Raw genomic sequence first — 27,627 nt, forward strand, 5'->3', positions numbered from 1 at the left:
GTATTGCCAATTTGCAAGTCATATTCTTCCCTCAGAAGAGCAAGGCTGCCCACGTTACAGGGTTATGTCTAAATTGGATATTCTGATTTTCAGAATCTTAATCTGTTGTGGAATATTAGTTAAAGATGTGTTACATTCTTTCATGCTGTGTAATATTTGTTTAATAATGCAAAAATGTATTGCATTCTTTTATGTTGCGTTTGTTTAACTCTGTGAAGCCATGTTACTTTGCCTGCCTAAAACCCCTGATTGGTCTATAAAGAGCTGAATGGCCAATAGCTAGGCAGGAGAGGGATATGTGGGGCTGCCAGGCAGAGAAGCAGATAAATAGGAGAAAAAGAGGGGAGAAGGAGGAATGAGAAAAGGAGGAGAAGAGGACATCAGGGGCCAGCCACCCACCTACACAAGCAGCAATGGAGTAAGAAGGAAAGAAGAGATATACAGAAATAGAAAAAGGCAAAAGTCCAGAGGTGTAGATGTAACCAACCGTCTTATTAAATAAGAAACACAGAGCCGATTCAGAGAAGAAAGCCAAGAGGTCAGAGCTAAGAGCCTCACCCTTCCTGATTCAGCGATCCTCTTCAGCCAAGAGAGCTCTCTGAAAAGGGGACCTACTTCCTGTGTGTGTCTTTATATAGTCTAGCTGTTCTGCCTTCTCATTGGTTGTAAACCCAAACATGTGACTGCCTCGTCACTGCCTGAATGTACCGCCCTCCAGGTCCTTAAAGGCGTGCGCCACTGCCGCCATGCACTTGCTATGGCTCTAATAGCTCTGACCCCCAGACAACTTTATTTATTAACATACAATTAAAATCACATTTCAGTACAAGTAAAATACCACCACACAGAGGCAAAAGATAGATGGGATAATTTAAGAAAAACTGGCTAGAAACAAGCCAAACTAAGGCCGGGCATTTATAAGTCAGAATAAGTCTCCATGTGATGATTTGGGAGCTAGGTGGCAGGCCATCCAAAGAGAAAAGAGTAAAAAAGAAACAACTACGTTTATCAATATAATAGGTAAAAGTGCTATTTCATTTTCACAATTTATATTACTAATGTCTCAAATAAGATGAATAGCTTTTCTTCATTCATGAATTTAGTGCTTTATTTTTCAAAAGGATAAGTGAAATCATTATATAGCCCAACAGAATGGCAGAAATAAGACTTAAATGAATTATATAACACAGAATAATATGAAATCACAACCTAGAATGCAGTTTACTTGGCAAACAGTATTGACCTATATTTCTTAACATATAGTCAGTCTTACAAACCATCTATCAGAATTGTCTAAGATACATATTAAAAAATAGGTTTCTGGGCTCACAATGTACTCCATGATCAGAAGCAGAGCATGGAAAAAGAAATGGAATTTCCACAGTCTCCCTAGGTGACTCATACCCACTAAAATTTGGGATTCTCAGGAAAAGACAGGATTACACTAGAACACTTAGGGACCTTTTATAATTGGCATATCCCTGTCTGATCACTCTATTTGTTTTGGCTTTTTAAAAGATAGACTCTCACTCTGTAGTCCAGACCTGCCTGGAATGCACTATAGCCCAAGCTGCCTCAAACTTAAGTCAATTATCATATCATAGCCTCCCAAGTGCTGGGATTACAGGTGTGGTAACCATTTCCTTCCTGATGACTTTCTTGTAGGTTTCCTCCTGTCCCTTCCTCATATGATTTGTTCTCCCAGAGATCTGATACTGGTTTCATGAATCAACATTACCAGTGGACATCAGACAAGTACTCTATAATTAAGTTACAGCTTCAGACTCCTTTATAGACATTCAAGGTAAAACCATACATGCTATAAGACTACTTGTTTTCTCAGGCTTTATTTTAAATTTACTTCCCTGCTCCAACGCCAATCACCAAAAGTTTTTGAATGATTACTGTAAGTCAGGCACTGTATGTCTAATAGTGAAGAGAACATAGTAGCAAATAAGGCATAAAACTTGAAGTTGGTAGATAAATTACTTTGTAATTATAAATTTAATATGTTGAAAGCTATTCAAAGTTATTAGCTTTCATTTTCTGAACATATATATTGTGGGTATTGTGTCTGCAGCATATATATGTATGTGTATTCTCTACAGTAACTGTTTCTTATAAATAGTATCTTTATTTTAGAAATGAGGAAAGTGAGACTAGTGCCACAGAACTGATTAGTCTTGGAGTTATGGCTAAAAACCATGTCTGCTTGATTGAGGACAATTTGGTTTACATAGTAAATTCCATGTACATGGTGAGATGCTATCTCAAAACAATTTCTTTTGGTAGCAGAATTTCACTTGAAAGGTCTAACATTATACACTTCATTAGCATATGTTGATTCAAATTATTATAGTAATATATCCACCAACCCTCTAACAATTACATTTTTAAAAAAATACCTGAGGTACTACTCCCACTGCCCTCCGAAGACTTTCCAGGCTCACATCTTGTATATTTTGACCAGCAAGGTAAATGCTACCCTCTTGAGGCTCATAGAAGCGAAACAGCAGCCTCACTATTGTGCTTTTTCTGAAATTGGAGATGAGGAAAGGTTAATCAGCATCTGCCATCATTAGTATATGAGATGTATCATTTAAGTATAGTAATTATTTCACAATGATAAAAAATTCACAACCAGAGGTGAGTGCCTGGGGTCAAACACAGAGAGAGGCCTGCCCCTAGGTCCCATCCCTGGGCACCAGCCGTTCCGGGGGAGACCTGCCCAACTTGGCCCCAGTTTCTGGCCATTGAGCAGGGCCCCTGGGAGGGTTCCCCTTCTCTAAGACCCCCGGCAGACCCTGCAGTCTACACGCCCTGCCCCCACACCCATCCGCCCAAGACCACCCCCTACTTCCTGAGAATTGGAGACCAGCCCCCAGCATCCATCTGGACCAGAGCCCCCAGTGCCCATCTGGACCAGAGAGGCTTCCAGAAATGCCGAATCTGTCAGCTCTGTCTGGACCAAGAACGAATCCACAAGGAGATGGGCAGACGTCAAGGCAGAAGTACATACAACAAAATAAAGAGCAATACAGCAACACCAGAACCTAGCCCTCCTTCAACAGCAAGACCTGAACATCACAAAATGGAAAAAGCAGAAGAAATCAACCTTAATGATATCACGAAGATGCTAGAGGCCTATAAAGAAGAAATCAAAAATGAAACTGAGGAACAGACAAAAAATGGGAAGAACGCTATAAAAAAACTAGAAGAAAAGACAAATAAAGCAGAAGAAAACAATAAATACCTGAAAGAAAACCATGAAAAAGCAATGAAACAGATGAGGGAAACAGTCCAAGACCTGAAAAGGGAAATAGAAAAAATGAAGAAGACACAAACAGAGGGAATGCTGGAAATAGAAAATCTGAGTAAAGGAACAGGAACTACAGATGCAAGTATAACCAACAGAATGAAAGAGATGGAAGAGTGGATCTCTGGCGTTGAAGATACGGTAGAAGAAAGAGATGCATCAGTCAAAGAAAACATTAAAGCCAACAAAGTCATGACCCAAAATGTCCAAGAAATTTGGGACACCATGAAAAGACCAAATCTACGAATAATAGGGATAGAGGAGTGCTGTGGGATGTTCTGTATGGCAAATGTGTTGCTGTGATTGGTTGGTAAATAAAACACTGATTGGCCATTGGCTAGGCAGGAAGTATAGGCGGGACAAGGAGGAGAATAAAGCTGGGAAGTGGAAGGCAGAGTCAGAGACACTGCCAGCTGCCACAATGACAAACAGCATATGAAGATGCCGGTAAGCCACGAGCCACGTGGCAAGGTATAGATTTACAGAAATGGATTAATTTAAGCTGTAAGAACAGTTAGCAAGAAGCCTGCCGCGGCCATACAATTTGTAACCAATGTAAGTCTCTGTGTTTACTTGGTCTGGTCTGAGCGGCTGTGGGACTGGCGGGTGATAGAGATTTGTCCTGACTGTGGGCCAGGCAGGAAAACTCTAGCTACAGAGGAAGGAGAAGAATACCAACTCAAAGGCACAGAAAATATATTCAACAAGATCATAGAAGAAAACTTTCCCAACTTAAAGAAGGAAATGCCTATGAAGATACAAGAAGCCTATAGAACACCAAACAGACTAGACCCCCCAAAAAAGTCCCCTCACCACATAATAATTAAACAACTAAACATACAGAAGAAAGAATATTAAGAGCAGCAAAGGAAAAAGGCCAAGTGACTTATAAAGGCAAACCCATCAGAATAACACCTGATTTCTCAATGGAGACTTTGAAAGCCAGAAGAACCTGGACAGATGTAATGCAGACACTAAGAGACCATGGATGCCAGCCTAGACTAATATACCCAGCAAAACTTTCAATCACCATAGATGGAGTGAACAAGACATTCCAAGACAAAGCCAGATTTAAACAATATATATCCACAAACTCAGACCTAAAGAAAGCACTAGAAGGAAAATTCAAGCCTAAGGAAGTCAGATACACCCTCGAAAACACAGGCAACAGATAACACCACAGCAGTAAACTGCAAAGAAGAGAAGTACACACACTACCAACAACAACAAAAAAATAACAGGAATGAACAAACACTGGTCATTAATATCCTTTAATATCAATGGACTTAATTCACCTATAAAAAGACACAGGCTAACAGAATGGATACGAAAGCAGGACCCATCTTTCTGCTGCATACAAGAAACACACCTCAAATTCAAAGGTAAACACTACCTAAGAACAAAAGGCTAGGAAAAGACTTTCTAATCAAATGGTCTTAAGAAACAAACAGGTGTAGCCATCCTAATATCCAGCAAAATAGACTTCAAACTAAAATCAATCAAAAGAGATCAAGAAGGGCATTACATACTCATCACAGGAAAGATCCACCAAGATGAAGTTTCAATTCTAAACATTTATGCCCCAAACACAAGGGCACCCACATATGTAAAAGAAACATTACTAAAGCTTAAACCACATATAAAACCCCACACATTAAGAGTGGGAGACTTCAACGCCCCACTTTCACCACTGGACAGATCTGCCAAATCGAAACTTAACAGAGAAATAAAAGACTTAACTGATGTTATGTCTCAAATGGACTTAATCGATAGCTACAGAACATTCCATCCTAACAAGAAAGAATATACCTTCTTCTCAGCACCCCATGGAGGCTTCTCTAAAATCGACCACGTACTTGGCCACAAAACAAATCTCAACAGATACAAAACAATTGAAATAACCTCCTGTGTTCTATCAGACCACCATGGTCTAAAGTTGAATTTCAACAACAACAAAAACTACAGAAAACCTACAATCTCATGGAAACTGAATAATACCCAACTGAATCACCAATGGGTTAAGGAAGAAATAAACAAAGAAATTAAAGACTTCCTAGAGATCAATGAAAATGAAGACACCACATATCCAAATTTATGGGACACTATGAAAGCAGTACTAAGAGGGAAATTCATAGCACTAAATGCCCACATAAATAAGTTGGAGAAATCTCACACTAGAGACTTAACAGTACACCTGAAAGCTCTAGAACAAGAAGAAGCACAGTCTCCCAGGAAGAATAGACACCAGGAAATTATTAAAGTGAGAGCTGAAATCAATAGAAACAAAGAGAACAACACAAAAAATTAATGAAACAAAGAGTTGGTTCTTTGAGAAAATCAACAAGATAGACAAGCCCTTATCCAAACTAACCAAAAGACAGAGAGAGAGCATCCAAATTAACAAAATCAGAAATGAAAAGGGGGACATAACAACAGACATTGAGGAAATCCAGAGAATCATCAGGTCATACTTCAAAAACCTCTACTCCACAAAACTAGAAAATCTAAAAGAAATCGATAATTTTCTGGATAGGTACCACATATCTAAGTTAAATCAAGACCAGATAAACTATTTAAATAGTCCAATAACCTCTAAGGAAATAGAAACAGTCATTAAAAGTCTCCCAACCAAAAAGAGCCCAGGACCAGAAGGTTTCAGCACAGAATTCTACCAGATCTTCAAAGAAGAGTTAATACCAATACTCTCTAAATTGTTCCACACAATAGAAACAGAAGAAACATTACCAAACTCCTTTTATGAGGCTACAATTACTCTGATTCCTAAACCAAACAAAGATGCAACAAAGAAAGAGAACTACAGACCCATCTAACTCATGAACATGGATGCAAAAATACTCAATAAAATACTGGCAAACAGACTCCAAGAACACATCAAAACAATTATCCACCATGATCAAGTAGGATTCATTCCAGGGATGCAAGGGTGGTTGAACATACGAAAGTCCGTCAATGTAATACACCATATAAACAAACCCAAAGAAAAAAAACCACATGATCATCTCACTAGATGCAGAAAAGGCATTTGACAAAATCCAACACCCCTTCATGATAAAGGTCTTGGAGCGATCAGGAATACAGGGAACATACCTAAACATAATAAAGGCAATTTACAACAAGCCAACAGCCAACATCAAATTAAATGGAGAGAAACTCAAAGCAATTCCACTAAAATCAGGAACGAGGCAAGGCTGTCCGCTCTCCCCATACTTATTCAATATAGTACTTGAAGTTCTAGCCAGAGCAATAAGACAACATAAGGAGATTAAGGGGATACAAATTGGAAAGGAAGAAGTCAAGCTTTCCCTATTTGCAGATGACATGATAGTAAACATGAGTGACCCCAAAAATTCGACCAAGGAACTGATACAGCTTATAAACACCTTCAGCATCATAGCAGGATACAAGATCAACTCAAAAAAATCAGTAGCCCTCCTATATACAATGGACAAAGAAGCTGAGAAGGAAATCAGAGATACATCACCCTTTACAATAGCCACAAATGACATAAAATACCTTGGGGTAACACTAACCAAGCAAGTGAAGGACATATATGACAAGAACTTTAAGTCCCTGAAAAAAGAAATTGAAGATGTCAGAAAATGGAAAGATCTCCCATGCTCATGGATAGGCAGGATTAACATAGTAAAAATGGCAATCTTACCAAAAACAATCTACAGATTCAATGCAATCCCCATCAAAATACCAACACAATTCTTCACAGACCTGGAAAGAATAATACTCAACTTCATATGAAAAAACAAAAAACCCAGGATAGCCAAAAGAATCTTGTAAAATAAAATAACCTCTTGGAGGCATCCCTGACTTCAAGCTCTACTATAGAGCTACAGTAATAAAAACAGCTTGGTACTGGCATAAAAACCGACATGTGGACCAATGGAATCGAATTTAAGACTCTGACATTAATCCGCACACCTATGAACATATAATTTTTGACAGAGAAGCCAAAACTGTACAATGGAAAAAAGAAGACATCTTCAACAAATGGTGCTGGCATAACTCGATGTCAACATGTATAAGGCTACAAATAGATCCATATCTGTCACCGTGCACAAAACTTAAGTCCAAATGGATCAAAGACCTCAACATAAATCCAGTTACACTAAACCTGCTAGAAGAGAAAGTAGGAAGTAGTCTTGAATGCATTGGCATAGGAGATTACTTCCTAAATATAACACCAGTAGCACAGACACTGAAAGAAACAATCAATCAATGGGACCTCTTGAAACTGAGCTTTTGTAGAGCAAAGGACACGGTCAACAAGACAAAGCGACAGCCTACAAAATGGGAAAAGATCTTCACCAACTCCACATCTGACAGAGGGCTGATATCCAGAATATATAAAGAACTCAAGAAATTAGACATCAAAATCCCCAACAGTCCAATTAAGAAATGGGCTATAGAGCTAAACAGAGAATTCTCAACAGAGGAAGCTCCCTAATCATCAGGGAAATGCAAATCAAAACAACTCTGAGATACCACCTTACACCCGTCAGAAGGGCTAAGATCAAAAACACTGAAGACAGCTTACATTAGAAAGGATGTGGAGCTAGGGGAACTCTCCTCCACTGCTGGTGGGAATGCAAGCTTGTACAGCCACTTTGGAAATCAATATGGCGCTTCCTTAGAAAATTGGGAATCAATCTCCCCCAAGATCCAGCTATACCACTCTTGGGCATATACCCAAGGAATGCTCAATTATTCCACAAGGGCACATGCTCAGCTATGTTCATAGCAGCATTGTTTGTAATAGCCAGAACCTGGAAACAACCTAGATGCCCTTCAACTGAAGAATGGATAAATAAAATGTGGTACATATACACAATGGAGTACTATTCAGCAGAGAAAAACAATGACTTCATGAGGTTTGCAGGCAAATGGATGGATCTAGAAAAAATCATCCTGAGTGAGCTAACCCAGACTCAGAAAGACAAACATGGTATGTACTCACTCATAGGAAGATACTAGATGTGAAACTAGACTCCTACCCACAATTCCAGGGAGGCTACCTAGAAAACAGGACCCTAAGAAAGACACAGGGATCGCCCAATGACAGAGAAATGGATGAAATCTACATGAGCAAACTGGACGTGGGGTTAATGAAGGGCAAGGGTCGAGGGAAAGAGAGTTTAGGGGAGCAGGAGAACCCAGCTGGATCAAGAACAGAGAGGGAGAACAAGGAAAAAGAGACCATGGGATAATAAATGAATAGGATAAATGAAGACCCCATGGGAATAGGAAGAATCAAAGTGCTACAGAGCTCCCCAGAAATCCATAAAGATACTTCCACAATAGACTGCTGGCAATGGTCAAGAGAAAGCCCAAACTGACCTACTCTGGTGATAGGATGACCAAACACCCTAACTGTCGTGCTATAAATCTCAACCAATGACTGATGGAAGTAGATGCAGAGATCCACGGCCAGGCCCCAGGTAGAGCTCCAGGAATCCAATCGGCGAGAAAGAGGAGGGATTGTATGAGTGAGAATTGTTGAGACCAAGGTTGGATAAAGCACAGGGACAAATAGCCAAACGAATGGAAACACATGAACTATGAACCAATAGCTGAGGAACCCCCAACTGGATCAGGCCCTCTGGATAAGTGAGACAGTTGATTGGCTTGAACTGTTTGGGAGGCACCCAGGCAGTGGGACTGGGACCTGTCCTCAGTGCATGAGCTGGCTGTTTGGAACCTGGGGCTTATACAGGGATACTTGGCTCAGCCTGGGAGGAGGAGACTGGACTTGCCTGGACTGAATCTACCAGGCTGAGCTGAATCCCCAGGGGAGTCCTTGCCCTGGAGGAGATGGGAATGGGGGTGGGCTGGGGGGAGGGTGGGAGGGGAGGAGGGAGGACAGGGTAATCCATGGCTGATATGTAATATTAATCAAATTATAAATAAATAAAATATGAAAAAAATTCATGTCCAGAATTATCAGTCAATAATGTATAATTCTATAAAGAACTCAATTACCTACCCTGATCCACTACCTCCTACAATGGCCACTTTCTTTCCTGCAGGGACTTCAAAAGATACTCCACTAAGGACTTTCTGTCCTTCAATGTATTCAAAATGCACATTATCAAAGGCCACTGTGGCTGTCTGTGGTGTTATTTGAAGGGGAGATGCCATCTCTTTGTCCTAGAAGGGAAGGTCAAAGAAAAACAACTTAACATACTACTTAAGCTCTTTAGATGATGTTTTTAATTAACAGAGAGACAAGGAAAAATATGGGAAAGGAGGTTTATGCAAATGGAAGAAGGCCATTTCCAAGTATGGTTTTTCATTACTCACTGCATAAAAATGAGCAGGTAAGAAATTCCTACATATTTTGGTTGCTGGGAAGACTTTCTTTCTTTATATTTTTTTGTTTTTCAAGATAGGGCTTCTCTGTGTAACAAGAGCTCTGGCTATCCTGGAACTTGCTTTTTAGACCAGACTGGTCTGGAACTCACAGAGATCTGCCTGCCTCTGTCTCCCCAGTGCTGGAGTGCTGAGATTAAAGGTATGTGCCGTGACCGCCCAGAGAAGATTTTCTGGGTGAGGAGTTGGGGACGAGATGACAATGAGGAACCTGTCTAACCTAGTGATAGAAGAATATTCTCCTAGAGCAGTGCTTCTCAACCTTCCTAATGCTGCGACCCTTTAATACAGTTCCTCATGCTGTGGTGAGCACAACCATAAATTATTTTTTGTTGCTACTTCATAACTATAATTTTGCTGTTGTTATGAATTTTAATATAAATATCTAATATGAAGGATATCTGATATGCGACCTGCTGTGGGAGGTCACGACACACAGGTTGAGAACCACTGTCCTCGAACAACCCACTATTAGTGAGACAGTGTTCAATGTTCTTTTGAAAAGGCTACTATATACATTACTTACTTTAATCCGCGTGTCTACTTTGAGCAGAGTAAACAAGGTGTTCATATCTATGAGTGCTTGTCTTGTCTCTCTATATACAGTTCCCAGGAAGTTAAGGGGTAATGAAAGTTGAAAAAGCAGTCCATTCACCATTACTAGATCTCCGACCGTAAGGGTACCTTATTATGCAGTTGGAAAAAGAAAGAAAACGTATAAGCTTTCCAGCTTAAGACAGAGTTTTATAGCCCATTTCTGACACATAGTTCTAAATGTACATAATCAGCAACATTTAAGCTGACACAAGTTATACAGCATATGAATACATGAATTAGGTAATGTAGGAACCTGGTGTATATTGCATGAAAAGGGAAAGGCATACCTAACATACTATGTATAAAACACAAAAAAGAATGATTTAAGTAATGACAGAAGTGGAAGGTTAAGAATATTTCCTTTTTTCCTCTAAGGCATAAGCAAATACTTCTTACACAGTATAAAAAAGAAAATTTATAAAAGCACATATATTAAAAATTAGAGTGAATGGCTATCATAACCAAGAAAGATGACACATCTCATATTAATGTCCAACTGAATGAATGAAGACCAGGCACAGATATTACTTGTAAATGAAAAATCCTACTAGAAAGCTACTGAATTATAAAATAAGTCATTTGAACTAAACAGCAAATTAATGGCATTGTTTTCCAGATCTATAAGAAAAATTAAAAATACTAGATAGTAAAAAGGTTGATGTCTCAAATTAATAAAAACATTATTTTTAAAAAGGTATCATAAAGTAAAAACTTGACATGGGTAATCAAAAAAATTTCTCCTAAAGAATCGGGTTATAGACCCATAAAATGAGTAAACAGTACTTTCATTCAATGAGTGAGTCAGTGTTAACCAAAAGGAATTAAAAGAATTATAAATCAAGAAAATACATTCCGATAGGAAAAGAAAAACACTCTGAAAATGTCTAAGTGCTTTACTGAGCACACTTTACAACTAATACAAAACACTTATTCCTTCCATTAACCCATTTATAATAGTCTCTAAATGTGATAACCATAGATCCATTACCTGCCACAATTCCATGACTGGCAAGTACCATTATAGCTGTTAATCCGACACTGAAAATAGCACTTTGGCCAAAGTTCAGCATAGCCAGAGTAGAGGTACTTTTCAATGAAGCAGTCTCATATGTCTTCAAAAATCCGTCATATCTCTGTGCTTCATATTTTTCATTATTGAAATACTATAAATATATAAAAATAGTAACTATGGACAAATTAGAATATACACTCTTTTATGCAATTGGTGTAAGTTTTATTACACTTCATATATGGATACACTTTGGTATTGAAGATCTTATCATAAAATTCAATTTTGAAGAAAAAAATGGGTCAGCAGGAGTAGAAAGGGGGTAAGAAGGGATACTGGGAAGGGGAAAAGAAAGGACAATGGGGGGAGAATATAATCACAATACATTAAATACATGTACGAAATTGTCAAAAATAAAACCAGGAATCAATCTATCTATATCTATATCTATATCTATATCTATATCTATATCTATCTATCTATCTATCTATCTATCTATCTATCTATCTATCTATCTATCTATCTATATATACACACATACATATATCTATATTGTCTTTCAATATATTAGATTATGGTATTCCTGAAGGTTTTCAATAATGGATTATATTCAAATTTCATCCAATAAACATTTACTAACTAGTTGATCAATCGGAACCTAGAGCTTATTTCAACATGCCTTCTACTAGTGACACTTCCTTCACAAAGCCTTAACCTGATGCCTCAAATTCATAGTTCCCACTATCCTTACCATAGCATGTCTTTCTGACTAGTCATCTGAATACTTAACTTTTCTAGCAAATTATAAAACTATGAGAGTAAAGGAGGACATTGTAATCTTTTTTACCAACTTCTCCCATCATAGCATAGTGCTTAGTACAGTGCTTTGCATATGAGAGGAATTCAGCAACTACTAAGTGAGTGAATATAAAAATGAATGAAAGATTTAAGGAAAAGCATTATGCTAAGCTGAAGGATAAAAAGAGGATTGAGAACTTGTATGTCAACTGAATTAGCTAATATTCATTTGTAATCAAGATGTTAATCATATGTATGATCATTTATAAACTAATTCAGAAGGTAAAATTCTGATTTTTCCAAATAAAAACTGAAGAGGAAAGTGGAGAACATTTCTAAACAAAAGAAAAATGAAGGAGTATTATTTCATCATACCTAGATATCCTATCCTAATCTGATATTCTTACAACATCTATTAAATTAAATGACAGAATAAATCTTAGTGTGAAAGGCGGACGAAAAGATACTTAAACAGATTACCTTCACAGTTTCATAATTCAGCAGTGAGTCAATAGCAGCATTACCTGCGTCATTATCCGCTTTGTTCATTTCAATTCTAAATCTAGTTCTGTAAGACAAGGATTTATACAGCATGAAACATATGCTATACCATAACTAATTTCTGCAGTCTTGACTGGCCTCTGGGAAATACCATACCTCCACCGTGTAACTGCAATTGTGAATGCTGTATATGCACCAAGTGTTCCTAGAGTTACCAATGCAAACTGGGCACCACATTTGTAATACTGAAAAAAGAAGTCAAGAGAAGAAATGAGAAGTGATTGAATTGTCTTTGACTTTCACCTTTAGCCAATAAATAGGAAAAGTGAGAGGTTTATCATGTATGTAAAAAAAAAAAATCTGGCAACATTCTTTATCATGTAAAATAAAATTGAATAAAATAGCATTTTTTAAAAATGTAAAAATGATTAGTTTAGTAAAAGATGATTATGAACCATGCTTAATTACATTTTGAATCAAAATTGTAACTGGATATAGCAGCTTATAGTCTAAATTTTAGTCTGACGCTCAGCAAAATGGAAAGCTTATTGAGAATATTATTTCCTTTGTAAGTATTATTTAAGATACTGTGCACTTCAGATTAATAAAAATATTCCTTTTCTTAAAATCATTGTTTTAAAAACAATATAATTAAACAAAATTTTAAAAAGGAAGTGGTTGCTGTTCTTGTCACATTATAGCATCATAATAGCAAATTTCAGTCAAAGGATATTTATAAAAATGATGCTGATAAACTGCATAAATCAATAATGGATTAAAAATCAAATATCTTAAGATAATCTACTCAAGGTAACAAGGAAAGAAAGTCAAATTGCACCTGCCACAATTCTAGCATCAAATTCTAACACTGAAACAGTGTAAGCCTAAAGAGAAATTGATTTAAAGATTACAATGTTTTAACATGCTAGGATTGATAAACAGAAATCTAAATAGTCTGAGCACATCAATCCAAGGTGTGACATACAAAATTCTTGGAGGAAAAAACATTACAAGCACTAATCAATGATCTAGGTGTCTAAAAATATGATACAGAATTTGGACAGACCTTTGACACTTGTGGCAAAATAATGAAACAAATGGAAGATCCTTCTGACATTGTGGTATGCAAGAGCAGAACAGCTTCAACTACTAATTTGCTATTAATAAGATTGCAAGATAAAAGCTTACTATGAAAAAATGTATTACTTACCAGAACACCACTGACAAGCGTCATCTCAAACACGATAGGGAGAAGATTAAACACTAAAGCACTGAGGACAAAACTAATACCCCTTGTCCCTCTGTCAATAGCCTTAGATAAAGCTCCTGTCTGTCTGCTCAAATGGAAACCCAGATCCAAGTTGTGAAGATGGAGAAATACATTTTTGGCTATTCTTCGGATTGAATTTTGAGCTACTTTGCCAAATACTGCATTTCGAACTTCATTGAAAAAGGCAGCTCCGGCTCTTGATACACCATCTAAGACAACAAAAGAAAAAAGTAGGGGGGCGGGCATACAAACATTAGAATCATAGCAGTGTAAGTGGCAAGGCTGCAGGAAATCTTTATACAATGAATAATTCAGCCAATAAATATAACACAGAATATTTACACTAAAAGAAATGTAGAACTCATCTACTCTAATGAGTACTAACTTTTTCATCATCATAAATCCCTTTCAGTATTATTTGACCCTAGATTTCAAATGCTGAAAGAGTTTTCCAATTAAAATACTTTTAATATAGAATAGACCAGATGGCCTCATTGTGGATAAGTGTACAATATCTAATTCAATTCTCTCAAATAACAAATGCAAAAGGCTTAGATCCTGAAGAGTCAAGTGCTTTTAGCAAGCTCCTGCTTCTGTCTCTGAAGTCTTAAAGTGTCCTTTCAAATGTATGGGGTCCCAGTTCATTTGAAAGAACATTTTATTATTTTCAAATTGTATCTGTGTGTCATGGTCACTGAATATATTTTAACAAAGCACTAATGTTCATATATCATTAATTAGCCACTTCCATTTAATATTAACAGTAAGAAAACAACTGGCCTTTCTAGAGAGATATTTTATATAAAAAAAACCTAGTGAAGATGGTGGTAATACATTTAATGTCATATTTTATATTATTTTTTCAAACATAGAAAATGCTACTGTATCACAGAAGTTTTGCAAAGCATATCATACAAAGAATTTTCAAAAACAGATCAAAATAAATCTCACATAAAATAATAAAAATCCGAAATGCTAAGTTGTATTTGTGATGAAAAGGTCATCTGCTCAAATATGATGAAACCTTCTTGAAGAAAGTCAACACCTGTAGACAGATTAAAGAATCACACATACAGCCAATCAGAACTGCTGTTGCCATGGTTGCAACTGTATTTGGTGCATCACTCAGGTTCAGCATGTTTCCCGACATCTGGTTGAGGCTGTCTACAGCATATTTAAACATGAAAGGAACCACAATATTCATAGCCTAAAAATATAAAAACATCAATTACCCACCATACATAAAACATTTATTATAAAAGTACAAATATTTTCCTTAAATTATTATTTGTGGTAATGTTTACTGGAATACATTTACTGGAATTGAAATGATTTTTGCAATTTACAAAGATAAAAATCTTTGGCACTGGAAGCTCTGCTATTTTAGGATTCTTACACTACACTGCCATGTTAATATTAATTTACAAATTATGTGAATTAGTCAAATGCTCCTGCATCCACGAAACCATTCTTGATCAGCTGCTAAAAATGCTTTCTATAATCTGAAATCCTACAGAGCTCGTGGCACTTAGCAGCAAATTGTTTTGCATTATGGTTATCTGTGTATATATACTTTGTTTTCCTATTATATCCTTGAGGGTCTACATCATATTATTCTTTCTGGTCATACTCCTATAGAGTATAATGTTTTGTATAGAGGTGATAAATATTTTGAAGTTATTTTTTCATCAGACAATGTAAAGTTGAAATTATATAGCGAAAAGGATCATAAAAGCTGAAAAGTGACAAGTATCTGTGATTGATTTACTACTGAGAAAAAAATAGCACTGATAGATCCGTTTAGCCCACAAGAGTCTTTGTTCTAATATCATACAAAACAAAACCTATCAAACATCAAATGCTTTCATTTGTCCATTATCTCTTTTAGAACATACAGTTCTAATACAGAAAGCAGCACTTAGGTTCAGTGAATTTACAGACTACTAAAGTACTTTTGAAAAGATTACATTACAGACTTAAAAACAAATGCTAACAATGAACAAGGACTATTAAACACACTGAAAAGATAGCACCTGTTCTACTGCCATGATACCCTCTTGTTAAACATAAGAATTAACTATTTCTAAGCTATGTAAATCTTACCAATCAAGATTTCAATTAACTGTGCTAACATTAAACAATAACATTAAAATATAAACAGCTGGTGGCATATGCTTTTAAGAATGTAGAACTATGGTATGGTGCCGTGCTTAAATTTTTAAGGTTTCTAACTATTCACTCTTCCTCACTATATTTTCACTTTCTAAAGCTAAATCTGATTCTCTTATCATTCCTAATACTTTCTTAGAAACTTGCAACAATTTGACCACATTTTTCTAACATCCATTTTATTAGTTTATAACTCAATATTATCACCCTCATGATATACTTATTAATTTTGTGCATGTGCATGATATAGTCAATATTTGAGGAAAGGCAGGTACCACAAGGTTTAATGACATGAATGATAAGCAGCAAAGAGGAGATTAAAACTGAAGCCTGGTACTTGAAGTCAGAAAGATTTCCAGTATGCCACAGCTATATCAGCAACTTATAAGGCAGGACTCATATATTTTATTTCTTTTGTACCTTAAAATGAATGTTTTCAAATGTACTACTGAATTCATTCACACTTGTAAATTATAACTTCAGTAATTTAAATAAATTTGAGCTGATTCTGGATTTTTCCATATAATGAGGTTGAATTTCCTCATCTGCATTCCAATACATTTTCTTCAGTAGAAAGAAAAGTGATAGTTAAAACAACCATATGATTCTCCTGATTCACAGCTTATTATACCTTTGCCACAACTACAGTGAGTAATAACAGAATTTAACAAATTGAAGTTGTACTATTTTACTTTTTTGAAAATGTTTTTGGGTTTGGTCAATTAGGGGAGCATTTCTGTTAAGTATGCAGAATATGTTAATGTCATTGGTCCTGTTGTATATGGCAGAAAAAAGGATAGATAGCACAGTGCTAAGAACAAGCACTAACACTAAATATAACTGAATACTGTCAATTTTCTCATTAAAAAGCACTTTCAAAAAGCAAAGAAATACACGCACTTAAAAAGTACAGAAAGATACTAATAAAGTAGGAGAGCTTATCTTCCATGTAGCTCTTTTGTTCTGTGTGGGTTTCCTAGCCTTGTGATATAGTGGGGGTGAGGTGTGGCAAATGGCTTTCCACATTGTTTCACCTTCAGCACAACTAGACGTATCCCATCCAGATAAATGGGAATTATTCATTGAAAACTTTTATTTAAAACCGTTTTATCATCATATGAAGAGAGTCAACAGGGACCAAGTTCTACCTACCCTTCAAACAGCAATTCTTATGATACCTAATATACCTCCAGTTCTGTATTAAAAGCAGGTAGTTAACATTGGTGTGTTACTACCAAAGAAAATACAGAACTCATTCTGTTTTCTGTGGTGATATTGTGTTCTCCAAAATATTGTGCACCCTAATAAACTTATCTGGGGTCAGAGAACAGAACAGCCACTAGATATAGAGGCCAGAAAATGATGGCACACACACCTTTAATCCTAGCATTGCGAAGGCAGAGATCCATCCGGATCTCTGTGAGTTCAAAGCCACACTGAAAATAGCCAGGCATGGTGACTCATGCCTTTAATCCCAGGAAGTGATGGCAGAAAGCAGAAAGGTATATAAGGCATGAAAACCAGGAACTAGATAGACCTGGTTAAACTTTTAGGCTTTTAGCAGCAGTTCAGCTGAGATCCATTTGGATGAGGACTCAAAGACTTCCAGTCTGAGGAAACAGGATCAGCTGAGGAATTGGCAAGGTGAGGCGGCTGTGGCTTGTTCTGCTTCTCTGATCTTCCACCGTTGACCCCAGTACCTGGCTCCAGGTTTGTTTTTATTAATAAGACCTTTTAAGATTCGTGCTACAGTTTTCAACATATGGAACCTGAATTCAGGCATGTGTGAGTATTATGAATGTGTTTCTATGCATTTCATCTCATGTCTAGATTCATATAAGCACCCCCACAATCAAGATCCATAATTACTCAAGTACCACAGGACTTTTGCTTCTTTCTATGTACTCTCCTCCCATCCTGTTTTGAAAACTAAATTTAATAAAGAGAAATATAAAAGAGAACTCAAGTTGATGAAATGAACTGAAAAACTTAACATAGTTAAGAAAAACTCAGGGGGAGTCTCACAAGTAGAAAGGATCAAGTAGAAAATATAATATCGGGACTTAAATCAGAAAAATTAGATCACATATACGAAACTATAAAAAAGTTAATAGGTGAAAGGAACAGGCCCAAAATGTGAGACACCATGTAAACATCAAATCTTCAAATTACAGGCCGAGAAGAGAGCAGAACCAGGTCAATGACATAGATCTTCAGCAAGATTGTGGAAGAAAACTTCCCCCAAACTAAGGAAAAACATATGTATATAGATAAAAGAAGCATATAGAACACAAAACGGACAAGATCAGAAAAGAAACTGCCCATGGCATGTCATAGTTGAACCATTACTAAATACATGGAACAAGGCAAGAGTACTGAAAGCTGCTAGAGACAAACCTCCTATCACATATAAAGGAGAACCCTCAAGATAACAGCTGACTTCTCAATGGAGTCTGGAGAAATACTAAACGACTACTATATCCAGGAAAACTACCTTTAAGGAGAAAGAAAAACTTTCCATGATACAAACAGGCCATCACAATTCCTGTCCACCAAGCCAACCCTAAAGAGAATCCTGGAAGCAATACTTCACACTGAAGAGAGGAATAAGCATAGTATCGTTACCTGACCATAATGCAACAAAACTTAAAAGCAACAGCAAACACATCTTCAGCAAATACACAATCCTGCAGAAATGAAACAACTCATTACTGAATGATGAATAGGTCAAAAAAGAAACCACGAAAAAAATTTTAATTCCTGGAACAAAAAGAAAATGGAAATACAACACATTAAAAGCAGCACTACAAGTGAAACCACCTAAGCTCCTACACTAAAAAAGAGAGCGAGCACAAATTAACAATAATAAACAATTAATAAATAAACAAATTAAATGAATTAATGATGCAACTCAAGATTTTGGGAAAAAGAATCCAAATCCAGTAGACTGAAAGAAATAATAAAACCCAGAGCCAAAATAAAATAGAAACAAAGAAACAATGAATCTGAGCTGATTCTTTAAGAAGATAAACAAGATCAACAGTCTCTTGGCCCAACTAACCAAAACCAAAACAAAGCAAAAACAACAACAAAAAGAATTACCCAAATTAATAGAACCAGAAATGAACCAGGAAACGTTACAACAGTCACCAAAGAAATTCTAAGGGAATAGTTTAGTAGCCTGTACTCTGTCAAGTTGGAAAATCTAAAAGAAACAGATGAACTTCTAGAGTCATCCAAACCACAAAAATTAAACAAACCAAGAAGACATCAACAACCTAAACAAATAACAAATAAGGAAATTGAAATGGTAATTAAAAAGTCTTCTGTCTAAAAACACCCCGGCCCGTGTGGATTCCAGAATTTCTAATAGACTTCCAGAAGATCTATAACCAAACTTTCATAAAGTATTCAAAAATATAGAAAGAGAAGGAACATTTTCAAACACCTTCCATAGAATCAGTATTAATCAAATACCAAAACAAGGTACAGATATAAAAAAAAGTAAACACTACAGATCAATATCTTTGATGAACATAGATTCAAAAATCCCCAATAAAATCCTTGCAAAACAGGCACATATCAAAAGATCATCCACCATAGTCAAGAAAACAATTGAACCATTCAAAACTGAACTAAGGATCTGAACAGAGTTATCTTTAAAAGAAATAAAAATGACTAAAACTATCTCAAAACATGATCATCATCATTGGGGTAATGCAAATCAAAACACCTTGAGATTTTGCCATACCGAGTGAGAATGGCTAAGATCAACAAAACAAGTGACAAAAACCTGCTAGCAAGGATGTGGGGAAAGGGAAATCTTAACTCACTGCTGTAACTGCAAACTGCTGCAGCCCATCTGGAAATCAGTATGGAGACCTCTCAAAAAGTTAAAACTAAACCTACTACATATGACCAAGCTATCCCCACTCCTTGGCTTATGTCCAAAGGACTCAACATCCTACTCCATTTGCTCAGCCATGTTCATTGCCACTCTGTTCACAATAGCTAGGTAATGCAAACAACCTAGACATCTGTCAACTGACAAATGTATAATGAAAATGTGGTATATATAAACAATGGAATACTATTCAGCTGAAAAAAAAACTCTGAAATCATGAAATTTGCAGGTAAATGGATGGAACCAAAAAATACTATATTGAGTGAGGTAACCCTAACCCAGAAATACAAATAACACAAGTTCTCTCTCATCTGTAGTTCCTGGCTCCAAGTTTTCATATATGAGGCTATAATCTGGAGTAATCTCAGAAACCATGGAAAGAAAAAGAGACTATGGGGGTAGGTTGGGAGAAGCAGTGCTAGAGAGGGAAATAGAAAGATATGTGTGATATTAAGGGGGAAGCTGGGAAAATGGGGGGTTTAAACAGGCTGGTGGGAAGGAAATCAATATAGGATAGGGAGGGAGGAGGGGAAAATAGTAAGGATATATCAAAGAGCCATAAGGAGTCATATTATTTTTATTTAAGTAAAATTACATATAGTATGTGTGTCTGTCCATGCACATGTGTGCGTGTGTTTGTATATTTCAAGTGAGGTCATTCCACTTGAGTTGATAATGCCCCCTCCCCTCAAGTTACAGACCATCTAACAAAAAACTCCAGTACCAAGCATGAGAAACACTCCACTTTTTGGAGGGGTTTTCAAGACAGGGTTTTGTGGTGGTATTGTGTTCCCCAAAATATTGTGAACCCTAATAAACTCATCTGGGGTCAGAGACAGAACAGCCACAATATTAAACATAGAAGTTAGGCAGTGGTAGCACACGCCTTTAATCCTAGCATTCCAGAGGCAGAAATCCATGTGTTCAAGGATACAGCAAAGCATGGTGACTCATGCCTTTAATCTCAGAAAGTGAGCCTTTAATCCCAGGAAGTGGTGGTAGAAAGCAGAAAGGTATATAAGGCGTGAGGACCAGAAACAAGAAGCATTTGGCCTGGTCAAGCATTTGGCTGGTTAAGCTTTCAGGCTTCTAGCAGCACAGTTCAGCGGAGAGCCATTCGGATATGAGGACACAGAGGCTTCCAGTCTGAGGAAGCAAGACCAGCTGAGGATCCGGCAAGGCAAGGTAGCTGTGGCTTGTTCTGGCTCTCTGATCTTCCAGTGTTCACCCCAATAACTGGCCTCAGGTTTGATTTTATTAAGAACTTTTAAGATTCCTGCTACAGGGTTTCTCTGTGTGGCCCTGGCTGTTCTGGAGTTCACTTTGTGGACCAGACTGGTCTTGAACTTACATAGATCCACCTGCCTCTGTCTCCCCAGTGCTGGGACTAAAGGTATGCACCACTATGCCCGGCTGAGAAATACCCCTTTGAGTTGATTGTCAAGGGAGGGAGTCTAAGAGACTCCTAATATAGGCTATTACTGGTTCCCTTGGTTGCCTTCCGGAGGTTTAAGGTAAGTCCCTATGGCTGAAGACAACATGCACTTCATACAGACAATTTGGCGGACCTGACCTAAAAGCCTCCTCCCTGAGTATTAGCTTTTGTAGTACCAGAGGATGCTATGCAAGCTACCAAAAAAAGGGAAGCAACCAATAGTTTTACTCAGCTGTGTTGTCTATGAAACATAATAATGACCAGCAGGGCAAGATATCCCTAAGGATGTAATAGTACCGCTCTTACCTTGGCATTAACTAACTGCTGTCTAATTGGACTTAAATGCCACTCAACAAGAGAGAAATCATGTTGGTACTGAAAACCTACCCATGTCTTCAGGGCTAGTGAGGTCATAGATCTTGGGAGGAGAAATTACTACAACCACTTTGCTAAACAATTCCTAATTGCATTCTATATACTTATCCTTATACACACATATAAGTGTAATTATCACCCCTCAAAGAAGCTCCGCTTTGCAGCAGATGGAGATTATTATTACAGAAAATTACAATTGATCATAAGCAGAGAACATGGGTACAGAGCTCCAGTTGATAAATCTACAATTCAACTTCTGTACCTAAGGCTAGGGAACATGCAGAAGAGGGGGCCGAAAGATTGGAAGAGCCAGAGGACCACAGAACCTGCTGTGACAGTGTGTCTCCTAGAGATACTGCAACAATACCACTGCCTAAACAAGACTTGAACAATGACACCACCAAGAAACATGATATCATGGAAGGGAAAAATCTCATGGGGCCTCACCCCTAGACAAAGAACTACAGACAACTAAGGGCTGCTGAGAGAGGGACAATTAGTCATCCCAAGGATGAGAAGGTTATTGAATACCAAGTGGTCATCCCTGAAATCATATACATATGAACAACACTACATGGACTTAGAAGGTTGTATTCATATACTTTGGTGTTTATACATGTATGTAACTATAACAATTAAATAAAAAGACCATGAATTTGAGAGGGAGCAGAAGGCACATAAAGAGAAGGCAGAAATAACATAATTATAATATGTTATTTCTTTTTTTAATTAAAAAAAGAAAACTACAAAACAATTTCCCTGGTGTACATTCAAAAATTATCAGTATAATACTTGCTAACTGACTTCAAGTGCACATTAAGATCATATATCATGACACTGTTTTCATCTCAGAGAGTCAACTTATGGAAATCAATAAATGTAATATACCATACAAATAAACTGATGGAGAGAAATGATATGATCATCTTTATAGATAAAGAAAAATTCAAAATGATGTCATGAGAGAAATCCTTTAAATCTGGAATGCAATATGGGCTGAGGAGATAACTCATGCTAGTAAAGTATTTGCTCCATAAGCATAAGGACTGAGTTCAATACCCAGAATCCCTATACAAAAGCCTGATGTGGTAGCACACTCTAATAATCCTAGAGCTTTGGAGGTGGAGGTGGGTAGATTTCTGGGACTTTTTGACCCAGCCAGCCTAGCCTACATGGCTAGCTCCAGGAAAATGAGAGATCCTGTCTCTAAAAACAAGGTCGGAAGCTTCTTAGGAGCAATACACAAATCTGATCTCTGGATTTACATACATGCACACAAGCATGCACCCACATGAAAATATACTCACTCCCACATATACAAATAAATTAGAAAGAGATGGTATATGTCCCCAAATAATAACAGATACATACAACAAATTTATAGACAGTACTACTATAAATGGGGAGGAGTTAGAACATTTTCTTTAAAATTTAGAATAATATAAAGGTGCCCGGTCTCTCCAGTCATTTAAAATAGCACTCAAAGTCTTAGCTAGAGCCCTTAGACATTAGAAAGACACAAAGGGGATAAAATATAGAAAACAAAGAAGTTAAATTTCCTCATATTCACAGATGAGATAATTCTATACTCAAAAGATCATATGGAGTCTACCAGAAAACTGTTATTAACTGATAAACACTTTCAGTAAAACTACAGGATACAAAGTCAGCATACAAAAAACACCAATAACTTTCTTATATACCAACAAGAACTTCCTAAGAAAGAGATATAGAAGAAAAATACCATTCATAATAATTCCGAAAAAGTACCCAGGATTAAACCTAACCAAGAGAAAAATCTATATAATGAAAAATTTAAGACCCAGAAAAAAGAAATTGAAGACAATAATAGGCAATAGACAGATCTTCTATGCTCCTGGATTAGCACAATTAATTTTGTGAAAATAGTGTATTACCAATGGTCATCTACAGATTGCATGAAATTTCCATCAAAATTCCAATGGCATTGCTCATAGAATTACAAAAGTAATTAAAGAATCCATGTAGAAATAAAAAAGACCATAAACAGCCAAAGCAATCCTAAGTAGAAAGAACATTTCATACTATATTATGGCGTGATAGTGATAAAAGCAGCCATGTGGATAAATGGAACAATACAGAGAACCTAGAAATAAATCCATACATCCATGGGAACCTAATATTTGGGCAAGGTTTCAAAAACATACTGCAAAAAAGAGAGTCTAGTCAACAAATGGCTCTGACAAAACTGGATATGTAGTTATATCCGTATCTCCCACCCTGCACAAAATAATTCAAAATGGATTATAAAGAGCAGGGTGTGGTAGCACATGACTTTAATCCCAGCACACAGGAGGCAGAGGCAAGTGGATCTCTGTGAGTTTGTGCAATAACTTAAGTATAAGAAAAATAAAGGGACTTATCCTTGTAAAACTGTTTCCTTTCTTAGAATAAAAATTTAGATCATATTTGATCTGCTATATTATATTCTTTAATTTTCTTAGACTGCTATAGCTGTAAGAAACTGAACTCAGATGGGCAGGGTGGCTCACATCTGCAATCTCAGTACTTGGGGGGCTGCTCAGGTTTGAGTCCAGCCTAGGCTACATAGTGATACCCCATCACAAACAAACAAAATAAATTGAATTCATTTAATTTCTAACACGAAAGTATAAAATTGGGGATACTAATTAAAGAACAAATTTAAGGAAAAGATATTATGATCAGGATGTATCTCTCAGCTGCTCCAGCACCATAAATGCTGACATGCTCCCACCATGATGATGGACTAATAAAAACCTCTGAAACTGTAAGCAGGCCCTCAACTAAATTTGTTGTTGTTGTTTTTTTAAATAAGAGCTGCTTTGGTCATGGTATCTCTTCACAGCAGTAGAATAGTGACTATGACAGAAGTTGGTACCAGGGAGCAGGGTATTGCTATGATAGACCTATCAAAGCTGTTTGTTGGAGGAATATGGAAGACTTTGGGACTTTGGACTAGAAAAGCAGTTGGACACTTTAAGTGGGGCTTAATGGGTCATCCTAGTAGGAACATGGAAGACAGTACTGAGGGAGATTTGAACTGTGGAGATGCAGCCCAAGAGATCTCAGAGGGGAAGAATATTAGTGTCCTAGAGTCCGTTCTTGTGATATTTTGGTGAAGAGTGTGGCTGGTTTTTTTTTTTGCCCCTGTCCTAAAAATCTGCCTGAAGTTAAACTGAAGACTTTTGGGTTACTGGTGTTGGCAGAGAAGATTTCAAGATAGTCCAGTATTGACTATGTTGCTTGGTTATTGGCTGTCACTCTTAAGCAGATCTCTAAAGAAAGAGAAAGCTGAGTAAGGAAAAAAACAAAATGTACAGTTTGAGGCGAGAAGGAGCATCTAGAAATGTAATGTTGGAGCCAAGTCCACTGCTCAAGGAAATAAACAGTTTAAATGGAATGAAGGGATTAGTGACCTCAGGGCAAGACCCCATCTAGCTAAGCTTCCAACTTGTGAAAAGGAATTAAAAGAAAAGCATAGTCAGTGAAGGAAACCAACAAAAACAGAAAACTGATACAACAGTAATTGAATTAGGGAGTCAAATTCCAGCCCCAGCAAGCCGCAGAACTTGGCAGCTTGGGCCACAAGGTCCTGGCTTTAGAGTCATCAAGAATACAAGAAGGGGTTGTAGAATCTCCTTCAAGCTAGGGAAAGCTGCTGAGGTCAGGCCTATGTCAGGGATGTCCCTGCATGGAGGCTTAGAGAGACCACTGCATGAAGCTCTGAAGCCTAGGCTGTGTTGGAGATCCCAAGAGATTAGAGATGCCAGAGTTGTGGGTTACCTGCCAAAGAAAGCTGCTTACAGAGTGCCATCAGCCCAAGAGAGAGAAGTGTGCTACAGTCAACAATGATGAAAGGAGTTGGAGATCTGAAAAGTGTTTGATATCAGAAATGGAGATGCAGAGTTTGAGAGTTTGCCCTACTTTGGTCCAGTATTTCCTCACTATGCTCCCTTTCCTCCCTTTTGGAATGGTAATGTACATTCTGTGTCATTCTATGTTGAAAGTATGGGGTCCACTTTTTGATTTTGACTTTATAGGGAATTACAGTTAAGAGACTGCCATGAGTCTCAGAAAAGACTTTGAACTTCTGACTTTCAAACAGTGTTGAAACTGAAAAACTCTGAGGACTTTTTGAAGTAGGACTAAATGTATTATCATATGGCCACAAGCCTATGGTAATGTGGTAATTTGAGTAAGAATGTCCCCCCCCCCATAGACTCATATATTTGAATGCTAAGTCACCAGGATTAGGAGGTGTGGTGTTGTTGGAGGAAGTATGTCACTTGGGGGTAGGCTTTAAGTTTCAAAATCCCATGCCAAATCCAGAATCTATCTTTCTGCCTATAGATCATTATGCAGTTCCTCCATGTCTCCATGCTCCCTGCCATGATGGTAATGGATTAAACCTCTCAAACTGTAAGCCAGCTCCCAATTTAAAAAAATTAAGATCTGCCTTGGTCATGATATCTCTTCACTGCAGTAGACTAGTGACTAAGACAGTCCATGTCCCAATAAAATTCATGTAGAAATTTGCTTGTCATTGAAGCACTATTGGGAAACAAGCCCTTTACAAGAGGAGTAGGGTTCTGAGAAGGATTTGTACAGGTCTTGTGGAGGCAGTTACTGTGGAGCTGTATTAAATGTCCTAAGAATGAGCAAGGCAACTGCTGGTGACTGTTCTATACTTGCCCTCCCACTTTCTACTAGAGTTGCTGCAGCATGAGGCCACTGCCAGAAGCTGACCAGATGCCAGCTCTATGCTTTTGGACCTCCAAGCCTTCAGAACCATAAGCTCAAATCAAATGTTATTCTTTTTTTTGTTGTTTTTCTTTTTTGAAACAGGTTCTGTCTACATAGTCCTAGCTGTCCTGAAACTCACTCACATGTACACCAGGCTGGCCTTGAATTCACAGAGATCTACTTGTCTCAATTTTCCTAGTACTGGGATTAAAGACAAGTGCCAAAACACTGGGCATCAATGTTATTCTTTAGGAATTGCACAGTCTCAGATATTCCATTATAGCAACAGAAGCTGGGCTAATGCATCATAAAGGACAGCCCAAATGTATGCTGTGTCTATATGATGCCAAAATTGCTGGCCAATAGGGACAGTTTGCTTAGTCCCTCAAATTCCAGGATTAATTATGACTTTCCCTTTTCTAATCATGAAAGTGCTAACTATGTCATGTAAGGAACCTGATTCTTTCAGACTCTTTAATATCTGAAGGCTTCAATAATTAATTTTGTTCAATGTGGCCTCTGTTAACTAAGGGCAACGAAAGTACTGCTGCCAAGAAAGGACGAAAATCTGAAAAAGTGAAAGAGAATTTTGTTCCTTTGTTGACTGCCTCTCTACTCACAAAAGGAAGGGAAAAAGAAAAATAAAGACCAGTAACACTAAAGGGAGATTTGACAAGCAGGACAAAACAATGAAAAAAGAAGAGGGGGGGGGGAAGGTTGTTACACAATCGGTAAGGACTATTAGGTAGTTGTAGGACCTTTACACAATTGAAGTCTTTATTCTCATTAAAGGGAAAAAAAAGGCAAACATAAAACAAAAACAAAACAATTTTCCAAGCTCAAATGTAAAAATCTTTTATGCTTTATAAAGTAAGTAATTAATTCATTAAAATTAGGTTTGAGCAATAAAGCACATGCCTTAAAAGAATTTTACCTCCAAGATGAAGAGCTACAGGCAATTATGGGCTGCTAAGAAGAAAGAAAATCAGTCTCTCTAGGGGTGAGCTCTGACACACAGTGTAATTCCTGGTGATCAGTCCCAAACACATGTCATATGAGCAACATTAAACAGAAACAGCAGGTTGCA

The 27,627-nt window shown here is 37.2% G+C and overlaps 1 protein-coding gene across 1 annotated transcript in view; it reads right to left on the minus strand.

Annotated features, from left to right (window-relative positions):
• Abcb7 (ATP binding cassette subfamily B member 7) overlaps window positions 1–27,627 on the minus strand; it is a 162,554-nt gene that overhangs the window by 18,842 nt on the left and 116,085 nt on the right. Inside the window, exons 5-12 of the mRNA XM_052734391.1 lie at window positions 14,968–15,100; window positions 13,834–14,102; window positions 12,780–12,868; window positions 12,603–12,690; window positions 11,304–11,478; window positions 10,245–10,402; window positions 9,333–9,496; window positions 2,406–2,535 (exon numbers count right to left, since the gene is read on the minus strand). Of these exons, the coding sequence (XP_052590351.1) occupies window positions 2,406–2,535; window positions 9,333–9,496; window positions 10,245–10,402; window positions 11,304–11,478; window positions 12,603–12,690; window positions 12,780–12,868; window positions 13,834–14,102; window positions 14,968–15,100 (1,206 nt within the window). The remainder of the gene's footprint in view (window positions 1–2,405; window positions 2,536–9,332; window positions 9,497–10,244; window positions 10,403–11,303; window positions 11,479–12,602; window positions 12,691–12,779; window positions 12,869–13,833; window positions 14,103–14,967; window positions 15,101–27,627) is intronic.

Source organism: Peromyscus californicus, unplaced genomic scaffold (assembly GCF_007827085.1).
Source record: "Peromyscus californicus insignis strain IS unplaced genomic scaffold, ASM782708v3 Scaffold_10__1_contigs__length_136768540, whole genome shotgun sequence".
NCBI classification, from domain to species: Eukaryota; Metazoa; Chordata; class Mammalia; order Rodentia; family Cricetidae; genus Peromyscus; species Peromyscus californicus.